The sequence below is a fragment of the Apostichopus japonicus genome, chromosome 18, assembly GCF_037975245.1.
Source record: "Apostichopus japonicus isolate 1M-3 chromosome 18, ASM3797524v1, whole genome shotgun sequence".
NCBI lineage: Eukaryota > Metazoa > Echinodermata > Holothuroidea > Aspidochirotida > Stichopodidae > Apostichopus > Apostichopus japonicus.
The window spans coordinates 16,735,490-16,760,493 of NC_092578.1; the positions used below are offsets into that span (position 1 = coordinate 16,735,490).

The window sequence follows — 25,004 nt, forward strand, 5'->3', positions numbered from 1 at the left end:
CCTGCCGCCCTCCTCCTCATCTCCAAATCCAGATACATTAACACATTCCGAATCTGCCACAATTTCCAAATTACCTCATGTCATCCTAGGTTAAACCGGCCCCCACATCGGGCAAACTCCACCCCCCTCCCCCATGCTCCTTCCGATGCAAAAGGCAATGGTTCCATTCAAACTCATAACCTCACCTTCCACCAAACCGCACATTACCCCCACCCCTCACATTACCCCCACCCCTCACATGACCTCCCACCCACCCCCCTCCCACAACTGCCTCCCACACCACACAACATAATTTGCCAGAGCCATTTTGTTATGTCCCATCACAATGTCCAGTCAACTGTTCGATAGTAACCAAAATTTTGTATCAACTTCTATCGTTCCTCGTAAAATTTATGAATTTTTTTGAAATTTGAAAGTCACAGAAGCTACGAGAAAGCATCAACTTTAACACGTCTTTGCCGACCTGAGAAAGGTAGTTCTTAACGAAACTGAAATTATTGTTATATTAAAAATTTGGTACCGAACCTTTCCACTTCAAGATGCAATGCCCTTGCTCTTCTAACTGCACTTGGTAAGGTCTAAACAGACTGAAACTTTTTAAGTATAGTTATAAACCATTTTGTTTGATGGGATGACTTCTTAATAACTTGACATGGGTTCATTTTCAAATGTTTACGTTTTTCTTTCACCGACCGGTATCACAAAATTATACAAAAATACCCTGCCCGGATACGAAGCCCTCGACACCACCGTACAGTGGCCCCATTTCATCAACGGTCAACGGAATCTTGGGTTCCTCTGTGACAGTAATTAAAATGATGAGGGTGCTTGAATTACAGTAGAGGACTTTGAGAGGCAGCAATCTCGTAGCCTTCTGGGATTTGGCTCGCCTCAGACCCCACTCAAAAAAACTTGACATCCGCCTGATGAAAGGATCAGTACTGAATGGATGGCCATCTCATACTCTCTGATAAAGACAGGGGGGGGAATAAGATGCAGCAGGGCTCTCTTTTCCGTGACCCCTGAAATATGCTGCTTCTAAAAATGGTGGCATGTTGATATTGTGGTAAATTCCTGTATTTTCAAAGGGATTAAAGGACCCACCCTATATATACATATATTTATATATATATATATATGTATATATGAACTAACTGTGAGCCTGGCTTTCCTACCCTAAGGCGACCAATAATCAAAGTCATTGATAAGGACCCCTAAGGTAAAGGATTGAACACCTGAGATATTTTATGACAGAGGAGTAAAAGTTCTGAGACCAAGATTCACCCTCAGAAAAATGAAAATATATATGCAAATTATTTCTATTTTTACTTGTGGTTTAGAGTCCCATTTATTTTTTGTTTTCTCTCTCTCTCTCTGTTGCCAAAGCTGACAACTTAGTTGAATTCACCAAACTGGTAGAGGGTGTCCATTATCAGGCACCACAGAAAGGTGAAATATAAAGGTGCCTTAAAATATAATCTAGTTAATTATTAATAGGTGAAGCAATCCCAACCATGATCTTTGTACTATATGACACAGGTGCTTGTGACAAACAACTCCCCCTCCGCCCCCCCCCCCCCACAGCCTCAAACAGCTTATAAAGATCTTGATCCATTTAGGACATACAGTACACATCAAGTATATAAAGGAACATTATGAAATATGGTATCCAACAAATAGAGATATACGTATTCTCAGCTCATTATTGCAGTTGTTCATCATGGAATTTGCTGCATACATTGACACTTTATGAATGGTCAAAAGAGGAAGGAGGAGTCAGGGCCTGAATGGATGGTAGCCCTCCCCCCCCCCCTGTTTAAAGACTTGACCAATTTACACGCAATATAAGAGGATGAGGGAAGTAAGTGTGTTTTATAAATTAAGCACTTTTATAACTCTTCAATTATGTAATACTGGGTGCAACCAAATGATTGCAACCCCACAGACCTGTTAATTAAATTTGGAATATCCAATTTTGTTGACAATAAGTACTTTTAAACTAACTTAGCCAAAATATACCCCCCCCAAATAAAAATTAAAACTGCACATAATATGCAGCTTTAATTGAGGAGATACGTGGAAACGTGTTTGGTATTAAAAATGGTTGAGCAGTGAAATAAAGGTCCTTGATAGGGAAAATCAGTGGTGTCACCATAGGAGAGGGGGAAACATTCCCAAAAACAATCCCACCTCCAAATGGAAAAAAAAAAAAAAAAAAAAACCTTTTAGGTCGACTTCTACTATCTTTAATTCGTGTACGGCTACTTTCAAAATTCCCGCAGATTTGAAAAGTTCTGAGAAAATTTCTGAAACGCTGAAAACAAAGCTTCCCCCTTGTGCCCCCCACCAGAGGCAATATGCTGGACCCCACGTTGCCATGGCTTTTGGGCTACCCCAAAATGTTGCTCTCAATATGTTGTACACACCCCACTCCCAAATGTCTGTGGATTGCCACTGCTGGTAAAAATTGAAAAAGGCACTATCGTACGGACATGTTTGAGAAATGCCGTTTGTAAAAGGAACGCTTGCTCACCTGCGTCGACTGATGTATTTGGTTCGGTTCGTAGGCACCACCATTCCCTCCGCCAGGAACATGGGGCGTCGTCGGTGGGAGTTCCTTGGGCCACTGGCCGCAGAGGTAAGGTGCTGTAATTGTATCTAGAGAACTTGTTCTTCTGATGGTAGAGGGTCCGGGACTAGCTCGCACGGCCTTTGGCTTTTCAACTGTAAAAAATGAGAATAAATGGCATAAAATAATAAGAACTGATGACTCGAGAGTTACCCGAAAGATCCCTTTTTTCCTCCTTTCGTGAATAGGGTAAAAAAAACTTTGAGAGTGGTCGTAGTTCAAACCTGAGTCAATAAACCGGGGAAAGATACCATGACCATGAAATAAGTAAGATCTACACTTTGTTCGTCTCTTCATAAAGTGAAACAGTGTCGTTTAAAGAGAAACTTTGTTTCAAACTTTTGTTATCTGCGGGACTCTAAATGTTTAAAGAGGTTGCACGTTTCCTTCTTTCATTTACAATTGGTTGAAGTAAAACCGATACCATTCCATCCAATCGTGGATGAAGTCAAGGGAAAAGTGTAATGGCACATCATGACCAAAACGTTTCTTAATATGCGTTATGAATAGAAGCAAGGGTTACCTTTGTACATGGAGGTGAAGAACGATCATTTAAGTCGGCAGTGTTCAGTAATTCTGTTTTAAGAGTATTAGTCAAGCTGAGCCGGCTATTCTTTCCATATTTATTTCGGTTTCAGGGCATTCACTTTCAATATTTCTGAATGCTATTTTAACCAAAATACGATGTCCACTCATCGATCCACGGATAAAGTTGTGCATAAAACTTTGATCGATTCTAATAACTCTATAAAAAAATAAAACTTTTACTAGTGAGAATATGGAATGTTATTTGTGCTAAACTAGGAAGCCCAGTCACTTTGATTAATGAGCCTCAGATATTTAAAGTGTCATTTCTCAAAAACTTACAACCAAGTGGATATGAAATCTTTACCTGGACTGAAAACTACAAGAAAACAACTTGTAACTACAAGTAATCTTTAACATTTCAATGATTTTTTTTGGCATTATGCTATCCTTTCGGAAGGACTCATATACATGGCGATTTTCCTTTCCAAAGATCACAAATATATTCTTCACTTAATATTTTGTTACTGACAAGATTGATAAATTTGCGTTTATTATATATACTGTACCCCTGGGGTTACTGTACCTGCAGTGCGAGGTAATTTATACAGACACAGACTGGTGTCTGCCGTAACTTTTAAGCATCGCTAAATATGGACCTACTGTGTGATAGAATTTACACAGCAGGTGTTGGTTAAGTTGTTTATTTACTTTTTAACATTAAATAAAATCGAATATGTCTTGAAACAGGTGTTATTGTGCCAAACTCTCTATTTTGGTTATTTTTAGAGTTAATAAAACCTTTCTGGTTATTGTGCCAAACTCTCTATTTTGGTTATTTTTAGAGTTAATAAAACCTTTCTTGGTACATGTACAACTGCATGAGTACAAATAAAAGTCCCCTTGCATGGTATGAGTACAAGTAGGAGATACAGACTAGTACCAGTATAGGCTCTAAGTGTGAGTACCATCCTTACATTAGTATTTATGTACTTAATTACAAAACTGCACCAAACACAAGCTTAAACTTCAAATCTCGTTTGAGAACAGCAGGAAACGTCCATCATAACCTTCATTCGTGTTTTGAAGAATCAACATTTTTCATGGTGGTTTTTAAAATTTAAAATGTTGAAGGTATAAAGTTTTGTATCATGGCTTGCAAGGCCTTCTCAAACATTTTTACGACAGTTAACCCTTTGTCACACCCACACATGATTCCAAAACCAGTCATCAGTGCACAACAGTGTGCCAAATATGTTTCACCTGTGGGGGGACTTCCCATAGGAGCCACAAACCGGCACACGCACCTATATCTACAAGTTACCATACATGTAACTTCCCAGGCATACATACTGTTTACAACTGGGTGAAGAGAGGCAATGGAGATCGAGTGTTTTGCCAAAGGACGCAACGGTACCAAGACTGTGTTAATGTGTTAACATCTCTGAATTATATAACAGATGAAATGTTAGACCTTATAAAAGTACAACACATTTGATATTACCACAGCTGAAATTGAAAACTGTGCTAAAGTCATATATATACTGTATGTTGATTTACTTGCAAATGATGTAAATTTTCTTTGGGAGGGTCTAAACAGTTTAACACAGTTGTCTCCCCCCCTCCCCCCCCCCACAGTAATTCATGTCACCAAGTATTAAATCAGCTCCCTGTCAGTTGTGCGTAGATGTATGACGTCATGTTTTTTGCATGGACGAGAAAATTGTTACAATGTTAATAATTTACTTTGACAGTAAAATTAACAATTTCTAGAAAATGATAATGTTACGGTCGTGCGGTATCATTTTTCATGAGACTACGATATAGGTGCGTCAGAAAATCTTTCATTTCCGCTAGAAAATTAGATGCAACTGTATCAGTCGGCCAAGCAAAGACCGTTAGTCATGTCAACAAATACGAAGAAGAAAATTCACGCGCAATATTAATTATTATTGGCTACTGGATATAGGCTGACAAAAATAGGGTAGAGTTTCTTGTCAAAACTGTAAGCTGCTGCAAAAGTTTGGCATCACATCAATTCCCTTTTGCAATTTCAAAGTGGATCCAAAGACTTCTTCTTTACGGCACAAGGAAGGCGTGATAATTATAAGATGTGAAATGTTGATAACTTTACTTTGCTCTCTATAGTTTACAAGAAGTTAAAAAGAACATGTTTTGGTTGAGTTTATTAGAAATCGTAAAACAACGGATGGATAAGATAATCATTTCAGCTTATCTGAGGATCCAAGGTCAACATCAGTTAATCCTTATCAGAGCATTCCAGAGATTATACTATATTCTAAAAGTGAATATCTTCAAAATCAGAAAAACTGCAGAAATATTAATTTAATATACAGTTAGTACTCAATCTTTACTTTCTTCTGTATAAATAAAAATATCATGACTACAATTCTACCTATAAAGGTCCTCTTTTAAATAAACATGACATCTTTTGTAATTTATGAATATAAATGTTCGCGCCTTCTCTTTGCCATATATATGTTTTGGGATGGCATATACATTGCATACAACTCTGTAACCTTAAGCTACCTTTGACAGCCTAAAATGGAAAATCCTAGTTTTAATTCCCACATCAAATTATTCACTTCCGGAGAACTATACAACTCTCTCGGTTATTTCTTTACTCATGCATCTTTCTTCTTATTTCCTGCCTCTCTTATAACTGTCATTTTTTCTTTCCACCATCAATACGAGAGCCATTAATTTGCTAGAGGATTCAATACCCCCAAATCCACTCTTTCCAAGAAAACAACATCTTGAAATATTGAATAAATTTTAATTTTAAGGCTGTTGTTAGATAATAACAACTGTTAGATCCATTCATTGGCTGACTTAATTAGAGGAATAAGATTTGCAGTAATGATACCAAGTGGTTTACCATTCTTCTTCTTTTTCTTTGTTTTTGATTCTTCGTTGCTGCGGTCGAGACTGACGTCAATTGTGGAAAGAAATCGCGTAACGTAATATATTTAAGGCTAAATGCCATGGCATGGATCTCGAGAATTTCCTTGTTTCGTTACACAATTCTATATCAAAACTGGGATAGGAGGTTATGTTTATGTGGATACAGCTGGAGGAAAATAAATTCTCAGAATTTGGTCTTAATTTTGAAAATGAGAGGATAAAATACTGGTGTAGAATGACCGTCCGAGAAATGAGCAAATAGCTATTAAACCACGATTGCAAGCCACATGTATAAGATTATAATTTATTTCTTCCAAAAGGCATTATATATTTTCAGACCTCATTCTTGATGCCCTAGGATATCCATTTAATAGAAAGCTTAAATACACCTTGGCCTTGTGTCAAGCTAACTATAGTTGTAATCTACTCAAATTTTCAATAACAGACTTCTCTTCGTTTGTTTTGTTTTGTGTTATTAAAAGTTTGATAAAAGCTTGAAACCATTCGTACCAATCTTCGACACCAATTTTAACAGTTGGTATTGTGAGGTACAGAAACAGTACAGTAAGGTTCAAAACTGCTAGGTACATATGTAGGGAAGTAACCAGATTCAGAGAGATAAGGTTGGGCTGGAGGAGGGGGATAAGGGGAAGGAGAGAAGAAGAGAGAGTGGGTTTAAGGAATAAATTATTTCTCTTTATAAAACTTTTCATTTATAAAGCCTATGGTCTTCTAACACTTGTTATGGGACTTTGAATGCCTACTTCATCCTCTCCATTCTTAAACCACCCCCCCGCCTCCTTAAACCACCCCCTCCTTAAACTAACCCCCTTTTAATCATCCCCTTGTGCCCTTCCCCTTCCTGCTTCAGCTTCCCGATGAAAACAATCACCAAATTACACCTTTTGTTCAATATGCACAAATATATATATATATATATATATATATATATATATATATAAATATATATATATATATATATATATATATATGTATATATATATACATACATGATATATACATACATTCACAAGGTTTAATACTTTCCTGTGTCAAACAAAATTCCAATTTGATTAGTTCACTGAACATTGCAACCTGGGCATATAGTTAAATTATATAGAAACGTGTCCGAACAATATGACCAACAGCAGGAAGCATCCAGATATTATTATAGGGATGAAAAACAAAATTTGAGCTCACAGGCAAAAGTATATCTGCACAAACAGGTACTACTGTGAAAACCCTTCATAACATGTGTATCTTTCAAACACTAAACAGGGCTATAACAACCAGCCAACGACCCATGTGTTGGTCAATACCGGCACATCATTTTTTGTAAAATTGTAGTTTAAAGGTCTGTAAGCTTATGGTGAAGAGGTAAAAAGCAAATATGTGCTGTGCAAAGAACACCAAATTAGAAAAAATATCAAATGGCCTGTGATAGCAGAATTCAGGTCTCATGGGTTCAAAACAATTTCCTGCACTTGTTTTCTTTGTCTGTGGTCATAAACTCTTAAAGTAGCCTACAGTGCAGTGTCTGAATGGACATTATTTGGAGGAGGTATAGTTTGCAGAATGGTGTATTCATAATGACTGTGATTGGAATTGCTCATAATATGCAGTTTTTGGAGTTTTCTAACTAAAATCAACGGATTGTAAAAGCATAGAATGTGAAATGTATCTATAAAGTAACTGTTACTGTGATTAAGTAAATCTACTATTGAAACTATAATACTGTAGCTGTAAAATTATATTAAATTAACTTTTACTGTATCATTATTAACTTTTGCTATAAGAAAGATAATATAATACTGTTATAGTACCTGTTACTATAGCAAAGTAACTGTTATTGTAAGGGTAATAAAGTAACATTATTACTGAAACTAATCATGTAATTATAATTATATTAATTAACTGTTACTGTATCGGTTACTTTTGCTATAAGAAAGATAATATGTCACTGTAATAGTTCCTGTTACTATAACAAAGTAACTGTTACTGTAAGGGTAATAAAAGTAACACTATTACTGAAATATATAATGTAATTATAATTATAATGAATTAACTGTTACTGTATCGGTTATTTTGCTGTAAGAAAGATAATCTGTTACTGTAATAGTTCCTGTTACTTTAACAAAGTAACTGTTATTGTAATGGTAATAAAAGTAACACTATTACTGAAACTAATAATGTAATATGAATTATATTAAATTAACTGTTACTGTAACGTTTACTTTTGCTATAAGAAAGATAATCTGTTACTGTAATCACTCCTGTTACTATAACAATCAATTACTTAACTGTTGATATTTAGGTGACTATTACGTAACTGTTACTATTTAGGTTACTCTAACAGTAATAGCTACTAACAGTGTAACAAAGTAACTATTATTTTAATAGTTACTGTAACTGCATGATTTAACATAACTATTATTGTGATTCTAGTTACTAAACTGTAAGACAAGTACATATAACTGTTACAGATTACGGATTATAGATTACAGATTAATTAGGGACCCTCTTAATTCAACTTCAAGTTTGTGAGCAGGCAGTTAATACACCAACATATAAACAGGATTTAATAACACCAACTTAATAGTTTTAAATAAATACCAACAATAAATATCAAATTTTTAATTTTTTCGACATCTTTTTGAACCTTATGATACCTCAAAAAATTGGACATTGCACAATTAATTAGAAAAGGAAACTGAAAAGCCAAATTTTATTTCAGCTTTGAATAAATGAACGGTCTCGACATTGAGAATTTATGCGGATAGACCTCATAAACTCAAGTCTCAGACAGACAAGACAAAACCATCCAACAGCAAACGGCACGTTTGAAAAAACGGTAACACATTACCGACGCTCCAATTAACTGAACATACAAACTGTGCACGCAATGTTCTGGAAAGTCGACAGTTCTGTGAAAAGAGAAGACTTTTGAATGTTGCATTTATTTTTATGAACTGATTGTGACAAAATCTATATGCAACAAACACAGTGTGAATGAACTTACTTTGAAAAGTGCACAAAAATTGTGGTGTAATGTCTAAAGTGTTCTACTGACTATAAGATATCTCTTTTTTTTACTTCCAAGTTTTGGTTTTAAAAAAAAAGGGCAAAGAACTGGATAGTTTCTGGATATTTGAACAAAATTTAACAAAATTTTGTGACTTAAAATAAGGTTCCAATTACCTGTAGTTGATTCAATTCATACAAACTCCTTATATTTTTCCACTAAGTAAACCTAGTCTCTAGTGACAAAGGGAATTCACCAATCCATCTGATTCTACTGTGTCGCCAGACACTTTGTAATAACCGTATGCACACAGCAAATAGAAGGTATTTCGAACTTATTTTTCAATTTTCTCATTAAATTTAACTTTCAAAATACTTACAAAGTATTAATCGCTACACTGTCCCAGTTATGTACGTATAGATGCTTATACCTTTAATATTCATTCCATGTTTTTATTTGACTAATTGACAAGGAACAAGTTGTCATGATATGTTACTATTATTAAGTAATGGTTCTACATTCATTATGTTCAGTATCACTGTTCCCTCGTCTCCAATTTATCTTCCTTCCTTTTTCAAAAAACATTTTGTCGGTATTTTCTCTCCTTTCCATGGACTTACTGACGTTGTAAACATAACTACTTCATTAATATAATTGCAGGAAGTTCCAAGGAGAAGCCTTGCTTCCTCCATGTATATATATATGTATGTATGTATGTATGTGTGTATGTACAGTATGTATGTAACCACGGTAGTGAAAAAACCCTAATAAACTGAAGTTTCGTACTTTAATACTAACAAGATTGATCAGAATTGTTCACATCCACTTAGGATTTCTAAATTCAAATTAGTTCCATACACAGTTGCTTTCATTTATTGTTACAAGCAGGGACGTTCATACCATTACCAGCTGTATTGTCCAAAGAAAGCAACCAGTGCTCAAGCAGTTTGGCCGGCCTGGTTTACTCAGTAGGACACAGTGAAGTTACCCAACTGATCTCATTCTGGGGCCCACTCATGTGGAGGGACAAAGGAATTCCATAAATATATAGTGACCTCAATACTTTCCTCTTTTTTATGTTTATTTTCACAAATATAGCCTTCAGTTACTATTTAGACTTTACAGCAACAGAGTTCATTGCCTCTATAGGACTTGCAAAACGGAACAAAGGAGAGGATGAACATTGTCAATCATTTGAGAGAAATGTACCTAAGATTTACAAAAGAATGGTCTTGGAGATCAGGGAAGAAAATATATCCTTCTCATAGCAGAAAACATCTGCTTAAATGTCAATATGTATCTATATGTGTGTATATATGTATATATATATATATATAGATATATATATATAGATATAGATATATATATAGGAATAACGGAAAAACTGTTAAACAACTATGCTGCATATAGATATATATATATATATAGATATAGATATATATATATATATATATAGATATATATATCAGTGTGATAGCATGCTGATGCTGACATCAAGGAAATCCTTCACTGCACAATCTAGCCAAATGGGGGGAAAAAACAAGTCTGTTTGCAGAACCAAAGAGCAAAATTCCATATTAAAGGGATTGTCTAACATTTCATATAGCGTTGGCAAACTTTGTATCAGCTTTACAATTATACAATCAAAGCATTTCAAGATGGAAAAAAATATTAAAAGCAGGGCAAGAAATGGTGTCAAAAAATCACAAATTCATCCAATGTAAATATGATATTATTCACAAAAGTACAGAATGTCTAAATATATCCATAAAGGTCATGGACATGGACATTGGTCAGAGTAAAATATCAATAGAGAAATATCATTTGGTCGACTACATATATCAGGACAACTTCAGGAGACAAACTTGTCACCCTAAACAATATAATTTTTTATTACTGCAAAATCTATGACATTTACATTAATTTTGAAGATACAAATTCTTGATTTCAGGAGTCAGAAATTGCCACGTAGTGGTCGTGAAGCTGTGTGAAAAGCATGATATTTTCTGCTTCTTTGTTAGGGGTCACATAAGCAAGCAACCAGACGACCCCTTTAAAATAACACTTGCCTACTGACAAAGCTTGTAGGTGAAAATGGAGAGTATGATTGATGAATCAGTCAAAAGAAGTGGTAGCTGACTCCCAATGCACAATAATCTCCACGGATTTTTTTTGGGGTGAAAATAGTTTTTTTTTTTTTTTTTTAATTAATCACCTTTGTTTAGCTTCTGTGTACTTTCTTTACTTCAAGGCCATTATGAAAAGAATTCGCACTTTATAAACCGAGGTAAACCTCTGCTGGAGTACTGTATTGATGACAATATTTGAATTTTTCGTTCTCGAGAAATTAAATGGGGGGAAAAAATGACCGAAGCACATGTGGCTCGATGATGTCAGATTTAGACTTGATCAAGTCTTTGGCCATGTGTGTGAAAGAAAAATGAAATTTGTGATCATCTTCCGAATGGAATAAGATTTTTTGTAATATTTTCATCACATTTTATCTCTATCACACAGGTCAATGCTGATGGTAGGGTTTGTGCAGATCACCTTTGACCATGAGATCTATCAAAGTGGTTACAACAGTTTTACTCGTTGATATGAAATTCCGATACAGAAAAAAAAAATTGTGTCCAACAAACAAAACTTTTTATGCAATGTTTCATTACTGTAAAAATTGCCAATTTTTGAACTAATTGCCTGATTGAATTGTCCTTGTTCCAATTTTGGTAGACAAAGGTTATTATTTAGTTCCCCTTAAATCTTTCCTTTCATGGTCAAGTATGATAATTAATCTGAACATTGTAGTAAATTCAATCTACAATGCGAGTGTAGAAACCAACTTTGACAACATCTACATTGGACTGATTTGACCAAAAAATACTACAAAAGGAAATTTAAAAAAAAAAAATTAGAAATTCAACCTACAAAGAGATCCAAAATAAAACTGAAAGCTAGCAATAAAACAATAGTCAAGATAATTAAGGCATTTCCATAGCATTCATAAACTAGCTACTACAAAAGTTAACAATTTTTTTATAACTACTTTTATAACACTATAAGCAACAAATACGAAATTGTGCATTCATGAATATTCATTGGATGGCGGGGCAAAGGACATGATGACACAACAGTTCAAGCCAGAAACTGTCAAACTATAACTAATACTTTAAAACCTTTTTCTCTTTTACTTTTTTTTCTTCTCAAAAGGTACTTTTAATACTTGCAAAACTATATACAGTAGTTGGGAGTTTAATAGAGATGAATGCATTGACCAAATTTTCACATTATCTGATCTAATTTTAAAGTCAAATCACACATCCTGCTGCGTTGCATCAACGGATTCAACGCCATCAAAGAGTCACGGTTATCTGCACTGCGCAGCACCCGATAATTTTATCTTACGACTTTGCAAAAACCAGAGAGAGAGAGAGAGATGGAGAGAAAGGAAGATGCCCAGACTTGAACAGAATGAAAAATAAACACGAGATGGGTTAATGGAATGAGTTAACTTTGTAAGGGTTTGTGCCAGATTGTAAACATTATTTAGTATAGCAATTAATTGTCAGTTCCAGACAGGCAGGGGGGAGGGAGGGGGTTATTATAAACTCGAGGGGCAAAATCTCAGAAACGTCTGCTGCCTCATATACTTGTGGATTAAATTAACCTCAACTCAAGAGCATGAACTACCCTCTCCCCCCCTCTCCCCCATCCCTCCCATCTGCCTTAAAATTTTGCCATCTAAAGTCTCTGGGTCCTTCAAAGAGAAAGGGGTCTTTTATTCTGCCCACACAAGACAAAAAGAAGCCTTTAAGATGGGGAATCAATGTGAAATTTTCAGATATCCAGAGCTGCCAACCCCAACTGAACAAAAGTCCTATTCTTTTCCCCAAAAATCCTATTTTTTGATCGATAAGTATTTTCTCACCGCGAACATGATTTTTTTTTTCTTTGGGGGGGGGGGGAGGGTTGCCAATTGCAAAAGGTCCTACATACAGGAAGAAAAATTATAACTAATGTTAATTTTTGTCTTGTACAGGTCTCCTACATGCAACTGCACAGCTTCAAAAGCCATATATCAGATCTGTGTCCAGATTGTAGTGTTGATGTTACAATATTTATTGCTTGTTTGTTCCTTTTGGATTCTGTTTTGTTTTTTGCTTTTTTTTTAGTAGAGGGACTCAAGGATGACCAACCCTTCCTCTCCCACCCTTTAATTTCTTTCTCCTCAAATGTCAGCTATGCAGCAAATTAGGCTAAAGATGGGACTCCTTCAGAGGATCACCAGCCGATATCAGAACTCAATAAAAGTTTAATGAAATGTTGAAGCTGTGCTGTTACCATGATTACCAATATACACAACTTTGTTGCAATCATGGACAAATTAACAGCCAAATACTATTCTGAATTTTTGACAGGATGCATTTCATTCATGGGCTTGATGACGATGCTGCTAAGTCAAGCATGAGGCGAGTGTGGGGGCCCATACAGGAAGAGATGGGGCTAAGGAAAGGTAGAGAGGATATAGTCAAGTGGAATAGGTCATTTCTTATCTTTATTAGATCTTCAAATGAATTTCATGAATCGGATGTTATTTTAAAAAGTCGTAATATGATCCCTGCTAAATCTTGCCCACTGAAAGATAATATACACCTTAACAATGTATATAGTCTCATACAGCATTCCACTATAAAACACAACCTAACATATGTTTAACCCTACAACCCTATTGGTAATATCGCTTACCATACATACTCACACAATAACAACTTTGTACTCTTTTTTTGGCCACATTTTTTACCCATTCATAGAGATGCAGGGAATGAAGAAAAATTCAAAACCAAAACAGTGGGAGGAGGGGGGGGGGGGTGAGGTATATACATGGCTAGCAAATGTCTTGACCTCAATACATAATGATAATACTGAGAAGACAGTTTAGCTTTAATACACACAGTGTTTAACTTTCCATGTAATATACTCAGTAGAGTCATGGAGTCCACAGTAGCCAGTCAAGCAATTGAAAACTGCATGGCGGGTATTTGTGTTCTTCGAAACAAGCTTGTTCTGCTGTGGAAATGTCATTTGAGAAAGAGGGATGGATCGGGATCTAGGGTTGAAATCTGTGACAGACATACTGAATAAACAGGTTTGATGGAGAAGGTCAATCCCAAGCATGTCCAAACATGCATCCCCAGTTCATGTCTTGGTTTGAATTGTCCAAGAAAATACTCCAAATAACAAAAAAAATGTGTCTGTTCTTTGTTTGAATTTGCAGGATCTCTGCGAAAGGCCCAAAAAGTTTGGCCAAAAAAGGACATCAAATTGATTGTTTGGTTTAATTTACTACACAATAAAAAGGGGAAAAAAACTTCTTTCTATAACGTGGAGATTGAGCGCAAGGCTTTAACATACATGTAGATAAATGAAGAATCGTTGTACAGAGTCTAAAGGCCTCCATTTTCTTCTTCTTTGCGGGGAAAGTTAATAGTTTGTTGGACAATATAGTTATTTGCATTGATGTATTTTATGTCGTATGCACACAGATATGTTAAATGTCAACGCCTTGAATACAGCCTAATTTCCTTGTCCAAGTATATCTTAGGATATCATTTTATTTCCTGCTCATGAGAATACATACATTTTCAAGTTCTGATAACCATTTGGCTTCAAGTTCACTGACTTTCACTATACCGAACTCTCAAACATACACTTGACTTTTTGTCTGAGCTAATGTTTAAAGAAGGATGAATGAAATAATGTGACTCTTTATGTAAACAAAAAGCAACTAGCATTTATATTGATATAGGCACATTAATAATAATAATGAGATATTAATAGTCAGGAAGCATTGTTCGTGCCAGCGATCTTGGCGAAATCGACAGGGGGGGTCTGGGGAGTTGACACCACTGGGGTTCCAAGGGGAGTGCCCCTGATCGGTGGTGATGGGGACCAAAGACCCTGTAGAAAATTTCAGCATTTTAGGGCTCATTTTAGTGATATGAAAGCTACTGTACGTACACAAAATTAAGAAACTGAGAAAGTAAGCTGCCACTCACCTGGCTAAATTTCCCAATTACTAGCTGACTCAATGATTGGAAGTCGTAAAGGCATGTGCAAGATCAAGGCTACAGTGTTAGGCTCATCGATATCATCACTGACCTGTTTCATTCAGATAGGCCTATACATCAGTATCAAAAATTTCCAACGAGAATTGAAACATGTTTCCTCCTCCATTTTGTAAAGTACAGAAAATGTCATAATTTATCATCAAAAACTGATACACAGACTAAATAAGTCAGCTTCAACGATCGTTAGCGCAAATATTGTCAGGCAGTTATTTCTACGACGCTTAAGCGATCTTGAATGTGGGAGAAGCCCACATGGGCTTATGGATTTCAACATTCACGTCAGGTCGCTTCCAATTCAACATTTTAACTCAAATTTGGAATCTTGTCAATTTCAGAAAGTCATTTCAGATGGGTAAACCTTAGACTGCATATCATCAACAAGATAGCTCTACATTGACTGTTTATATGTATACTGGCCTTATATGGTATGACTAGCTACCCAATAGCATCAGCATATACACATACTGCTAGTGTGCTGCATATTTCTGTACTACCTTACGCCTGTATTAAACAGCAGCATCTCACTGCGACTGTAACTGTAGCCCATTGCTTCATTCTTACTAATACTGTCACATATCTCTGTACTACCTTATGCCTGTATTAAACAGCAGCATCTCACTGCAACTGTAACTGTAGCCCATTGCTTCATTCTTACTAATACTGTCACATATCTCTGTACTACCTTATGCCTGTATTAAACAGCAGCACCTCACTGCGACTGTAACTGTAGCCCATTGCTTCATTCTTACTAATACTGTCACATATCTCTGTACTACCTTATGCCTGTATTAAACAGCAGCATCTCACTGCGACTGTTACTGTAGCCCATTGCTTCATTCTTACTAATACTGTCACATATTTCTGTACTACCTTATGCCTGTATTAAACAGCAGCATCTCACTGCGACTGTTATCTGTAGCCCACTGCTTCATTCTTACTAATACTGTCACATATCTCTGTACTACCTTATGCCTGTATTAAACAGCAGCATCTCACTGCGACTGTAACTGTAGTCCATTGCTTCATTCTTACTAATACTGTCACATATCTCTGTACTACCTTATGCCTGTATTATACAGCAGCATCTCACTGTGACTGTTACTGTAGCCCATTGCTTCATTCTTACTAATACTGTCACATATCTCTGTACTACCTTATGCCTGTATTATACAGCAGCATCTCACTGCGACTGTAACTGTAGCCCATTGCTTCATTCTTACTAATACTGCCGCACTTCTCTGTACTACCTTTAAGTACATGCAGATTCAACACTACATCCTTTATTCTGTTCATAAACCTCAACAAAACTGAAATGCAGCAGTTCAACTTTGGACAGTCGAAGCACACTCTACGAAGATCGGGAGGCTTCAGGGTACTGTTACCTCCGCCGATTTGCATCCGTTATCGAGACGGCCTGGCCTATCGGCTTCAGAGCAACGGCTGCAAGTAGTACAAACATCGTCGACCATAAAGATTTACGGAAGTCCACTTATTGACAGTAGTAAACCATCCAAATCTCTTTAGAATTTGACTGTCTCAACTTTTCATAATATATGTAGCCGTTCTTTTTTGTTTTGTCATCAGGCTGTGGTGATAATTCTCGCCACTTCTCGCAATGTACGTCCATGAATATATAGTTCCGTCGTTTGGACTGAAGAGATTTAAGGGGCTTTGGATGTAGCAACTTGAGAGGCATAACTTGGGTATCTTTTATAGCCTAGGCATTAAGTAAACCCTTTAAGACAACCCCCGACAGATGAAAAGTGCTAACGAGGACTCTGTTGTTGTAATGAATATGTCATGTGGGGAAAGTATCGGGGAGAAATGCGGACTTTCACGAGTAGAAATCAATGTCGAAGAACAAATTTTCTGTCAAGATAATATCCATAATTTCAACAGGTGCGACGTACGACACAAGGTTTTCCTACAGGTATGAAGAAATATTCCACCGGGTGTAATCTGATTATTTTTAGATCACATTAAAGTGGGGAGGGGGGGAGGGGGAAAGAGCCTGTTAAACATTTTATTCTTCACTTATGAAGATAATGATGATGGCATTGATTGTCAAAACTAGAAGCATTAAAGGGTGATATATATGCTTTCCCTTGCAAAGGGCCTTGAGCAGTGACTTTTGTCTACTGATTTGGCGCTATGGTAAGTCTCATTTATTATTATTATATATGGATGAACACCCTTTTAATTGTTACGCTACGCCAAGTAACATGAACTTCCGCACAGAATATCACGTGTATGAATGAGACCTCCACCAGCAGCGAACTAAGCTTTTAGATTTCTACAGCCGAGCCACACAGGTGCAGACACTTCAGGAATTCATTCCTGAGAATACATACAGCCATCCATAGGTTTATAAATATTAAAGTCTGTTTGAATGATGCTATGAAAACAGAACTTGGAGGCAAAAAAGTAAAAGTGAACTTGTAACCTATTTTGGGATTCCTTAATGCCTTATTTTGATCAATTTGAGGTGATCCCTATCACTAAGAAAACATTGTTTATTTGCCGTTGACAGAAATGTAACCCTGCGTGCCAAAAGCCCATTCTTTTACAGCCGTTTTAAGAATATTCCTAAAGGTTTGTCCATTTGATATTACTCGATTTGTTAAATGGAGTGAATGAAAATGCATCTGTGGGGGGGGGGGGGAGGGGGAAGACCACATTTTTGTGTAATCCTCTCAACTAATTTAACAGGCCAGTTTAAATTTCTTAAATGGTAAGAAATTGTCATTTTTCTTTATCTATTAGATACATCTTCACTAACAACTTTAGTCAATGCACTTAATTTAAAATAAGTTCATCGCATATATCAAGCGACTTTGGAAAAATTGGAAAAGAGGAGTTAATGAAGACGACATGCATTCTTTTTCAAAGAAAAGTGAGGCCTTCTCCCCTTCCTTCTCCCCTCCCTTCTCCCCTCCCTTCTCCCCTCCCTTCTCCCCTCCCTTCTCCCTTTCAGTGTGCATTGTTAAAATGTGACCTTTGACATATTATCACCCTAAATCAGCCGGCCCTTTGCTCATCATCATCTTCTCTCATGCATGATCAGTTTTCCAAACAGACTGTTTTTAAAAACTAATTTGTACTCTCCAAACATCCAGAGTTCAACAGTCTGACTGACTTCAGTCAGGCACAAAACCCACCTGCACATATAGTGATCATGAGCCTTAAATCCAACAGATTGTTTATAGTAATAACCATGGCGACCTGTTCACACCTGCGTAACAACAAATAGCGAACATTTTACACCGTTTTCCAGCCACTTGTGAGTTCAAATAGAGCTGTGCATCTCTACCAATGGAAACACATCATCCTTCTAAGCTTTAATTCAAATTCTGTCAGACTTGGGTTCTGGTCAATTAAGACCTCCAACCTTTGAAATTAATCATGGCCTGAGGCTTATTTAAAAAAAATCTCTATTAACATGTACTTCCATACTTTTCAACTAACCAAGCAAATCTTGTTATATTCATGATTTCAATTTTTCAAACTATGCATTAATTTTTCTGTTTTAAGTTCATTTCCAATAACACCCCTCCTTCCCTTCCCTTCCCCTTCCACCCCCTCCCCCTCCCCCAAGCAAAAATGTACTTGAATATGAATAAGTATTCACTTAGGGTTTGATATAATTCATATCACTATACTGCTAATGGAACAATTAGTTCATATGGGGAAACCTCATTTGCAACATTTTAACGAGAGAAAAAAAAAACCAGGGCTGTGTATCAGTTTGGTCAGCTGCAGGCATGTATTTAATAATACTACACTATATTATGTTTGCTAAAATTTCTATATTGAAATTATGACAACTTCTTTGGAAACAGTTCACTATTTTGCAATTAAACAAAAGAAAATATTCTGCAAATTAATTGTGATGGTAATTCAAACACTTCAACGTGCCAATTAGACTAATTAGTCCTACCTTGAGTTTTGAAATCTAGGGACTATTCAACAAGATAAACACCTTCGTTACCAGGTGTCCTTTAAGTCATGCACACATTAGGTACTTCCCTGTTTATACCAGTGGATGTTCAACGAGATGCACATAAAGAAAACCCATTAGCTTGGTGGAAAGAGCTCATTAAAAAGGAGACAATAGCCACCAGCATCTAGCAATCTTGCTGGTTAAATTGTTAGGTAGAATTTGCCAGAAAGGCATCATTTACATTTGTTCGTCTATTACTTGTCGTTTGAAGTGGAAACTGATATGAATGGATAATATACATAGTATGAATCGCATTAAACATACCACGGTGGAAATTGGAAAGAGACACTTTGTCTTAAATATTTTTCACAGCATATTTGATCATTTCACCCAAAAAAAGGGTATATAAATACTCCTGAATAAAGTCTATTACCCAATAGTCTACCAAAATTGAACCAATATTGATGATACGGTAATTAAAACACAATTGTAAAAAACTTAATTCTGTACAGTGCTTGTCAAGTTTAGAATGGGTGTTTGTAAATGCAAATCAATTATGTGCTTTATACACAATGCATTCCCTTGCAATTATACTAAAGGAATTCAAATCTATATATATATATATGTCCATATATATATTGACATATAGTTATCATGCAAGAATGTTCCATGTATGCTCCATAAACAGGGTGCACAACACCAATGACATGATCAGACTACAGAAATTGCAAACTAAAAAGGATATATTCTCATACACGCCTCTTTCCTTCTTCAGTGCAAAAAGTGACGTGAAAAATTCCTAAACAGACAGAGCAATGAACTAGCATGAAAACACAATGTATACATGTATATAACAATGATAAACATCGTTATTCTTTGTGTACTAACTACATACAAACCTTACGAGAAGTAGGATAAACTTTGCATCAACATCATAATTTGTTTCCCTTTTTGGCTTTCAATACCAGTTAGATGATACAAAAATCTATTGAAATATATCTGTGGGGGGAATCAATTCCTCACAAAAATTTTCAATATATTTTTTGATCTGTCATTAAGGAAGATTAGTCGTGTTTACATGATCAGGTATCGTTTCAACTCCCTGCATGTTTACAGATAATACCCATATAACCTGGAAAATAAATAAATCATGAGATCGTAACTGTCTAGGCCAGATATTTCTCAGAAATTGTGCAAATAAATTCATGTATATAAATTTTTTATTTTTTTTTAATATTAATTCCTCATGATAGATCAAACTGTGAAGGATAGAAGTTCCTAGTTGAGTCAGCGACAGAACAGTTTACCAAAAAGGTTTCATTTTATATTTGTTTATTTTACTCTTACTTTTCTTTTTTGGTATGCGCGTGTATGCGGGTGTGTGTGTGTGTGAGCTTGACGTCAAATAATTCCATTCTCGGAATTACTTGAATGTATATACTGAGACTTCGTATAAAATGGTGCTGGTAGGTTTGTGCATCCCATAGCAATAAACATTGCCACGTGGTTCACAAATGATACTCCACGACGCAAAACTATTTTGCCCCTCTATAAATGATAACATTTGTTCTCCAGTAGAGGCTCAGCTGTATGAGTTGTATGCACTTTGCAAAGAATTGCTTGGCCCAAGTTTACGAAACATTCAACTTATGTTTTCCAGTCTTTGTTATGTATCCCTATAGGATGGACATCCTAACAGACTGCCCTTGGCACATATATACATAGAAATATATGTGTGTGCGTGTGTCCGCGTGTGTGATGCATTCCGTTTAGTTAATATAATTTTTTTTTTTAATTGATATTACAATGTTATGTAAATTAGACCACTACATATCCAAATTAACAGGGTGTTTTAACAGGGCTTAGCTACATTTAACTGGAGCTGACATTAACTACTTATTTCAAAAAGCCAAACAAGCATGTCACACTCTTGTTGAATTATCACCCCTCCATAAGGTAACTATATATATATAGCTGCTACATTAACCCACATGGTTTGATGATATATGCCCGACTCTTCTAACCTCACTGTGTATATATAGCTCTTACTGTACAGTGTTTTCAAACGTGTGCACAATTCCTTTGTCATCTAGCTATGTGTGTATCTCCCTGTGTTGATGCATATACATATAGCTCATACAACTGTGCACCATCAACACTGCAGTCCCGCTGAGCACAGTTTGTATGTATGTGTATATAAATATATTATATATTTATTATAATATAATATATCCCTATGCCTTTGGTTGAATTCAGAATAGCAGCTGATCGGGTTATTATAATCCCAGGGAACTTAAAAGACTTAATTCACAGTTGATCTCCGCAGTGATAAGAACTCAATGTGTGTGTGAAACTCTGAGTTGCATCGCAATGGAATAGCGTGTTTATACATCTATCTATTTATATATATATATATATATTTAATATAATATACATACACACACATACATACATATATATATATACCTTACTGTATCACTGTTGTGGGGCATGTACACTGTTCATACTGTGCTGTACATAAATTATAATGATAAAACCCTTCATGCTGGTTTCATACACCACAATTCATGCAGTACATATGAGAGTTGAGTATTATGGCCTGACAGGTCTTTGAATCAAACCAATACTATCACATATATATGTGTGTGTATATATATACTTGACTATATCTTGGCAGTGCCTTGAATAGATGATAAGATAGGTTGGTCCCTGGACAGACTTTTTAACACCAATTTCTTTCTTTTTTTTGGGGGGGGGGGGGGTGGTGCTTGAGGTATAGAATAATAGAACAAATATTCTGATCTAGGTCAGATACTGCAGCTGACCAAGATCATTTCTAAATTGGTGATAAACTGTGAGAATAATAGTCTTTTACGTTCCATGAGATTATAAAAACCTGACCAGCTGCTATTGTGAATTCAAAATTAAACCAATTACACTAATCTATGTCAGTTATTGTACCTTATCAAGATCATTTCTAAAACTGGTGATCAAACTGTGAATTAACAGTCTTTTAAGTTCCCTGGGATTATAATAACCTGATCAGCCACTATTCTGAATTCAACCGAAGGCATAGGGATAGATAATTTAGATATTAAACTGTGTGATATTTCAAATCTTAAGTCTGACTTCATTCCCAGTGTGAAGATTTTTTTTTCCTCTGGTATAATTGAACCATCAAAGCCGAGAATCATTACTTTGGGGTACTGTACAAGTAGACATGGCCTTCACTAAACATCAGCCTTTCAAAGTGTTTGTTTCAGTTTACTTTGAACATCCAAGAAATCTCAAGAATTATCTAAAAAATTCTAACAAAACAAAATTCTGATGGGAAATTACAAATCAGAGTTCCGATTTTTGACAACTCTCTTTCTCTCTCTGCTGTCAGGAATTTTCTCATTTTTGAAAACGCTGAAATTGCCCTTGAACAGTTCTCATATGTCAGTGTGTGACTTCAAAGGTCAAAAAAAAAAAATCTTCATGAACATCAATTTACCAATGGGCAGCTCTTGAGATATATATATATATATATATATATGAGATATATATATATATACATACATACATATATCGAAATGGAATTGAAATGATAAAACGATGATGTTTGAGACCCGCAGAAAGAAAATGGGGTTGAGAAAAAGATAAAATACAAAAAAAAACCACTTGAATGAACTCCTGACCTGTGATTTTGTTCAAATGTTGATTTATTCTGAGAAACTTGACAACATTTAGATATGGGATGGATGAACATTTTTTTGGGGCACAATTTACAATATAATCCAAAAATGCTCCATTAACAGGCAGATCTAATCATGTAGTTTAACCCAGTATATTTCCATGTTTGCATCTTTAATCGATGCTAGTAAAATGCATATTAAACTTGGTAACATTCTTCTTCAGACATGGTTCATATATATATCTAGGTATACAACACTACTGGTTCTACATGCAGTATGCAAACCTGTAATGATGGCTTCCATACGTACTATACAGACATACTGACAAAGTAAGAGTTTTAAGAGTGAAATTCCGGCATCACACATATGGCGCGAGAAAGCGGAATATATTACGTACAAATATATATATGCTGTACTTGCGAAATATACATGGTTAACTTCAAAAATACATTTTAGACATATTTGTATATATGTTTATAATAATATATTATCTAACAATAACTATTCTGTAAAGATACTAACACAAAAATTATGTTTCTATGCCAAGAATATATTTATTCTCTAAGAGAAAAATATATATATATATTCTCTAAGAGAAAAAAAGATATATATTCTCTAAGAGAAAAAATATATATATTCACTAAGAGAAAAAATATATATATTCTCTAAGAGAAAAAATATATGTATTCTCTAAGAGAAAAATATATATATTTTCTACGAGAAAAAATAAATATATTCTCTAAGAGAAAAAATATATATATTCTCTAAGAGAAAAATATATATATTCTCTAAAAAAAATATATACAATTGAGTGAAATGCGCCCTGCACCACTGACGTAACAGTTTACCTGCCTTGCAGATTTCAATAGGCACTTGCGGTAGATCGCAGGAAATTTGAGCTGTGCAAATGACTTTCCCACGTTTGTTTCCTTTGCAAGGTTTGGCAAACTGCTTACGTAACACACCGGCTAATGTTCCAAGCTTGAAATGTGAAGAAGTGAGCAGTAACTGTTAAGCCGGCTAGTTACGCACGGTACAGAAGGCTTTGCTGTCGAACGAACCGTCGTACAATCAGGTAGTTGTTATGGAATAATCCCTGGTACTATCATGTGCAATGTGATATCGCAAACTCACTAACTATGAACTGAGCAAACATGTGCGTTTTATGAATGGCCAGTGTAATGAACAGGCTGGTAACTGCTGAAGTTACTGAACAACTTAACAAACATCTTAGTCAGCACTTACAGAGCTCCGTACTTTGTACAGCATATATATTTTTTTCGCACAGAATATATTTTTCGTACAGAATATATTTTTCGCACAGAATAGGTCTTGAATATTAGAGAATATATATATTTTCTTTACACACAATAAAAATATATTTTTGCACAGAATATAATTTTTCCTGTAGAATATATATTTTTTCTGTCTCAGAATTGATATATTTTGTTAGAGAAAAATATTTTTCTGTGAGAGAATATATATGTTTTGGTACTTTGTATAGCATATATATATATTTTTCGACCAGAATATATTTTTTCGCACAGAATAGAATTTTGTTGTTAGAGAATATATATATATTTACCGTACACACAATAAAAATATATTTTTGCACAGAATATAATTTTTCCTGTAAAATATATATTTTTTTCTGTCTCAGAATTTATATATTTTGTTAGAGAAAAATATTTTTCTGTCAGAGAATATATATGTTTTTTAACAAGATATATATATATATATATATATATATATATATATATATATTGAAAGAAAATATATATTTTTCTCTTAGAGAATATATATTTATATTATAAATATTTTGTGTCAGAGAATATATTTTTTTGCAGAATATATATAAATATGTCTAAAATGTATTTTTGAAGTAAACCATGTATGTATTTTGCAAGTAAAGCATATATATTGTTGTACATAATATATTCCGCTTTCTCGCGCCATACACACAGGCCTAAAATTTCACAATTTTATGGTATCACTTGCTAAAAAAAAAAACCCCAGTGCTAAGAAAAATCTACTGGCTCAAATCAAGTTTTTCTCTAGCAATTTTTCTTACATGACAACATATTTCAATTACTGTAGAGGCTTATGAGAGTGACCAAGCATATTTATGCTAATAATAAACAGTAATAGCAGGGCGTAT

The 25,004-nt window shown here is 35.1% G+C and overlaps 1 protein-coding gene across 1 annotated transcript in view; it reads right to left on the reverse strand.

Annotated features, from left to right (window-relative positions):
- LOC139959006 (protein FAM117B-like) overlaps window positions 1-25,004 on the reverse strand; it is a 105,692-nt gene that overhangs the window by 41,850 nt on the left and 38,838 nt on the right. The window contains exon 2 of the mRNA XM_071956488.1: window positions 2,534-2,724. Within this exon, the coding sequence (XP_071812589.1) occupies window positions 2,534-2,724 (191 nt within the window). The remainder of the gene's footprint in view (window positions 1-2,533; window positions 2,725-25,004) is intronic.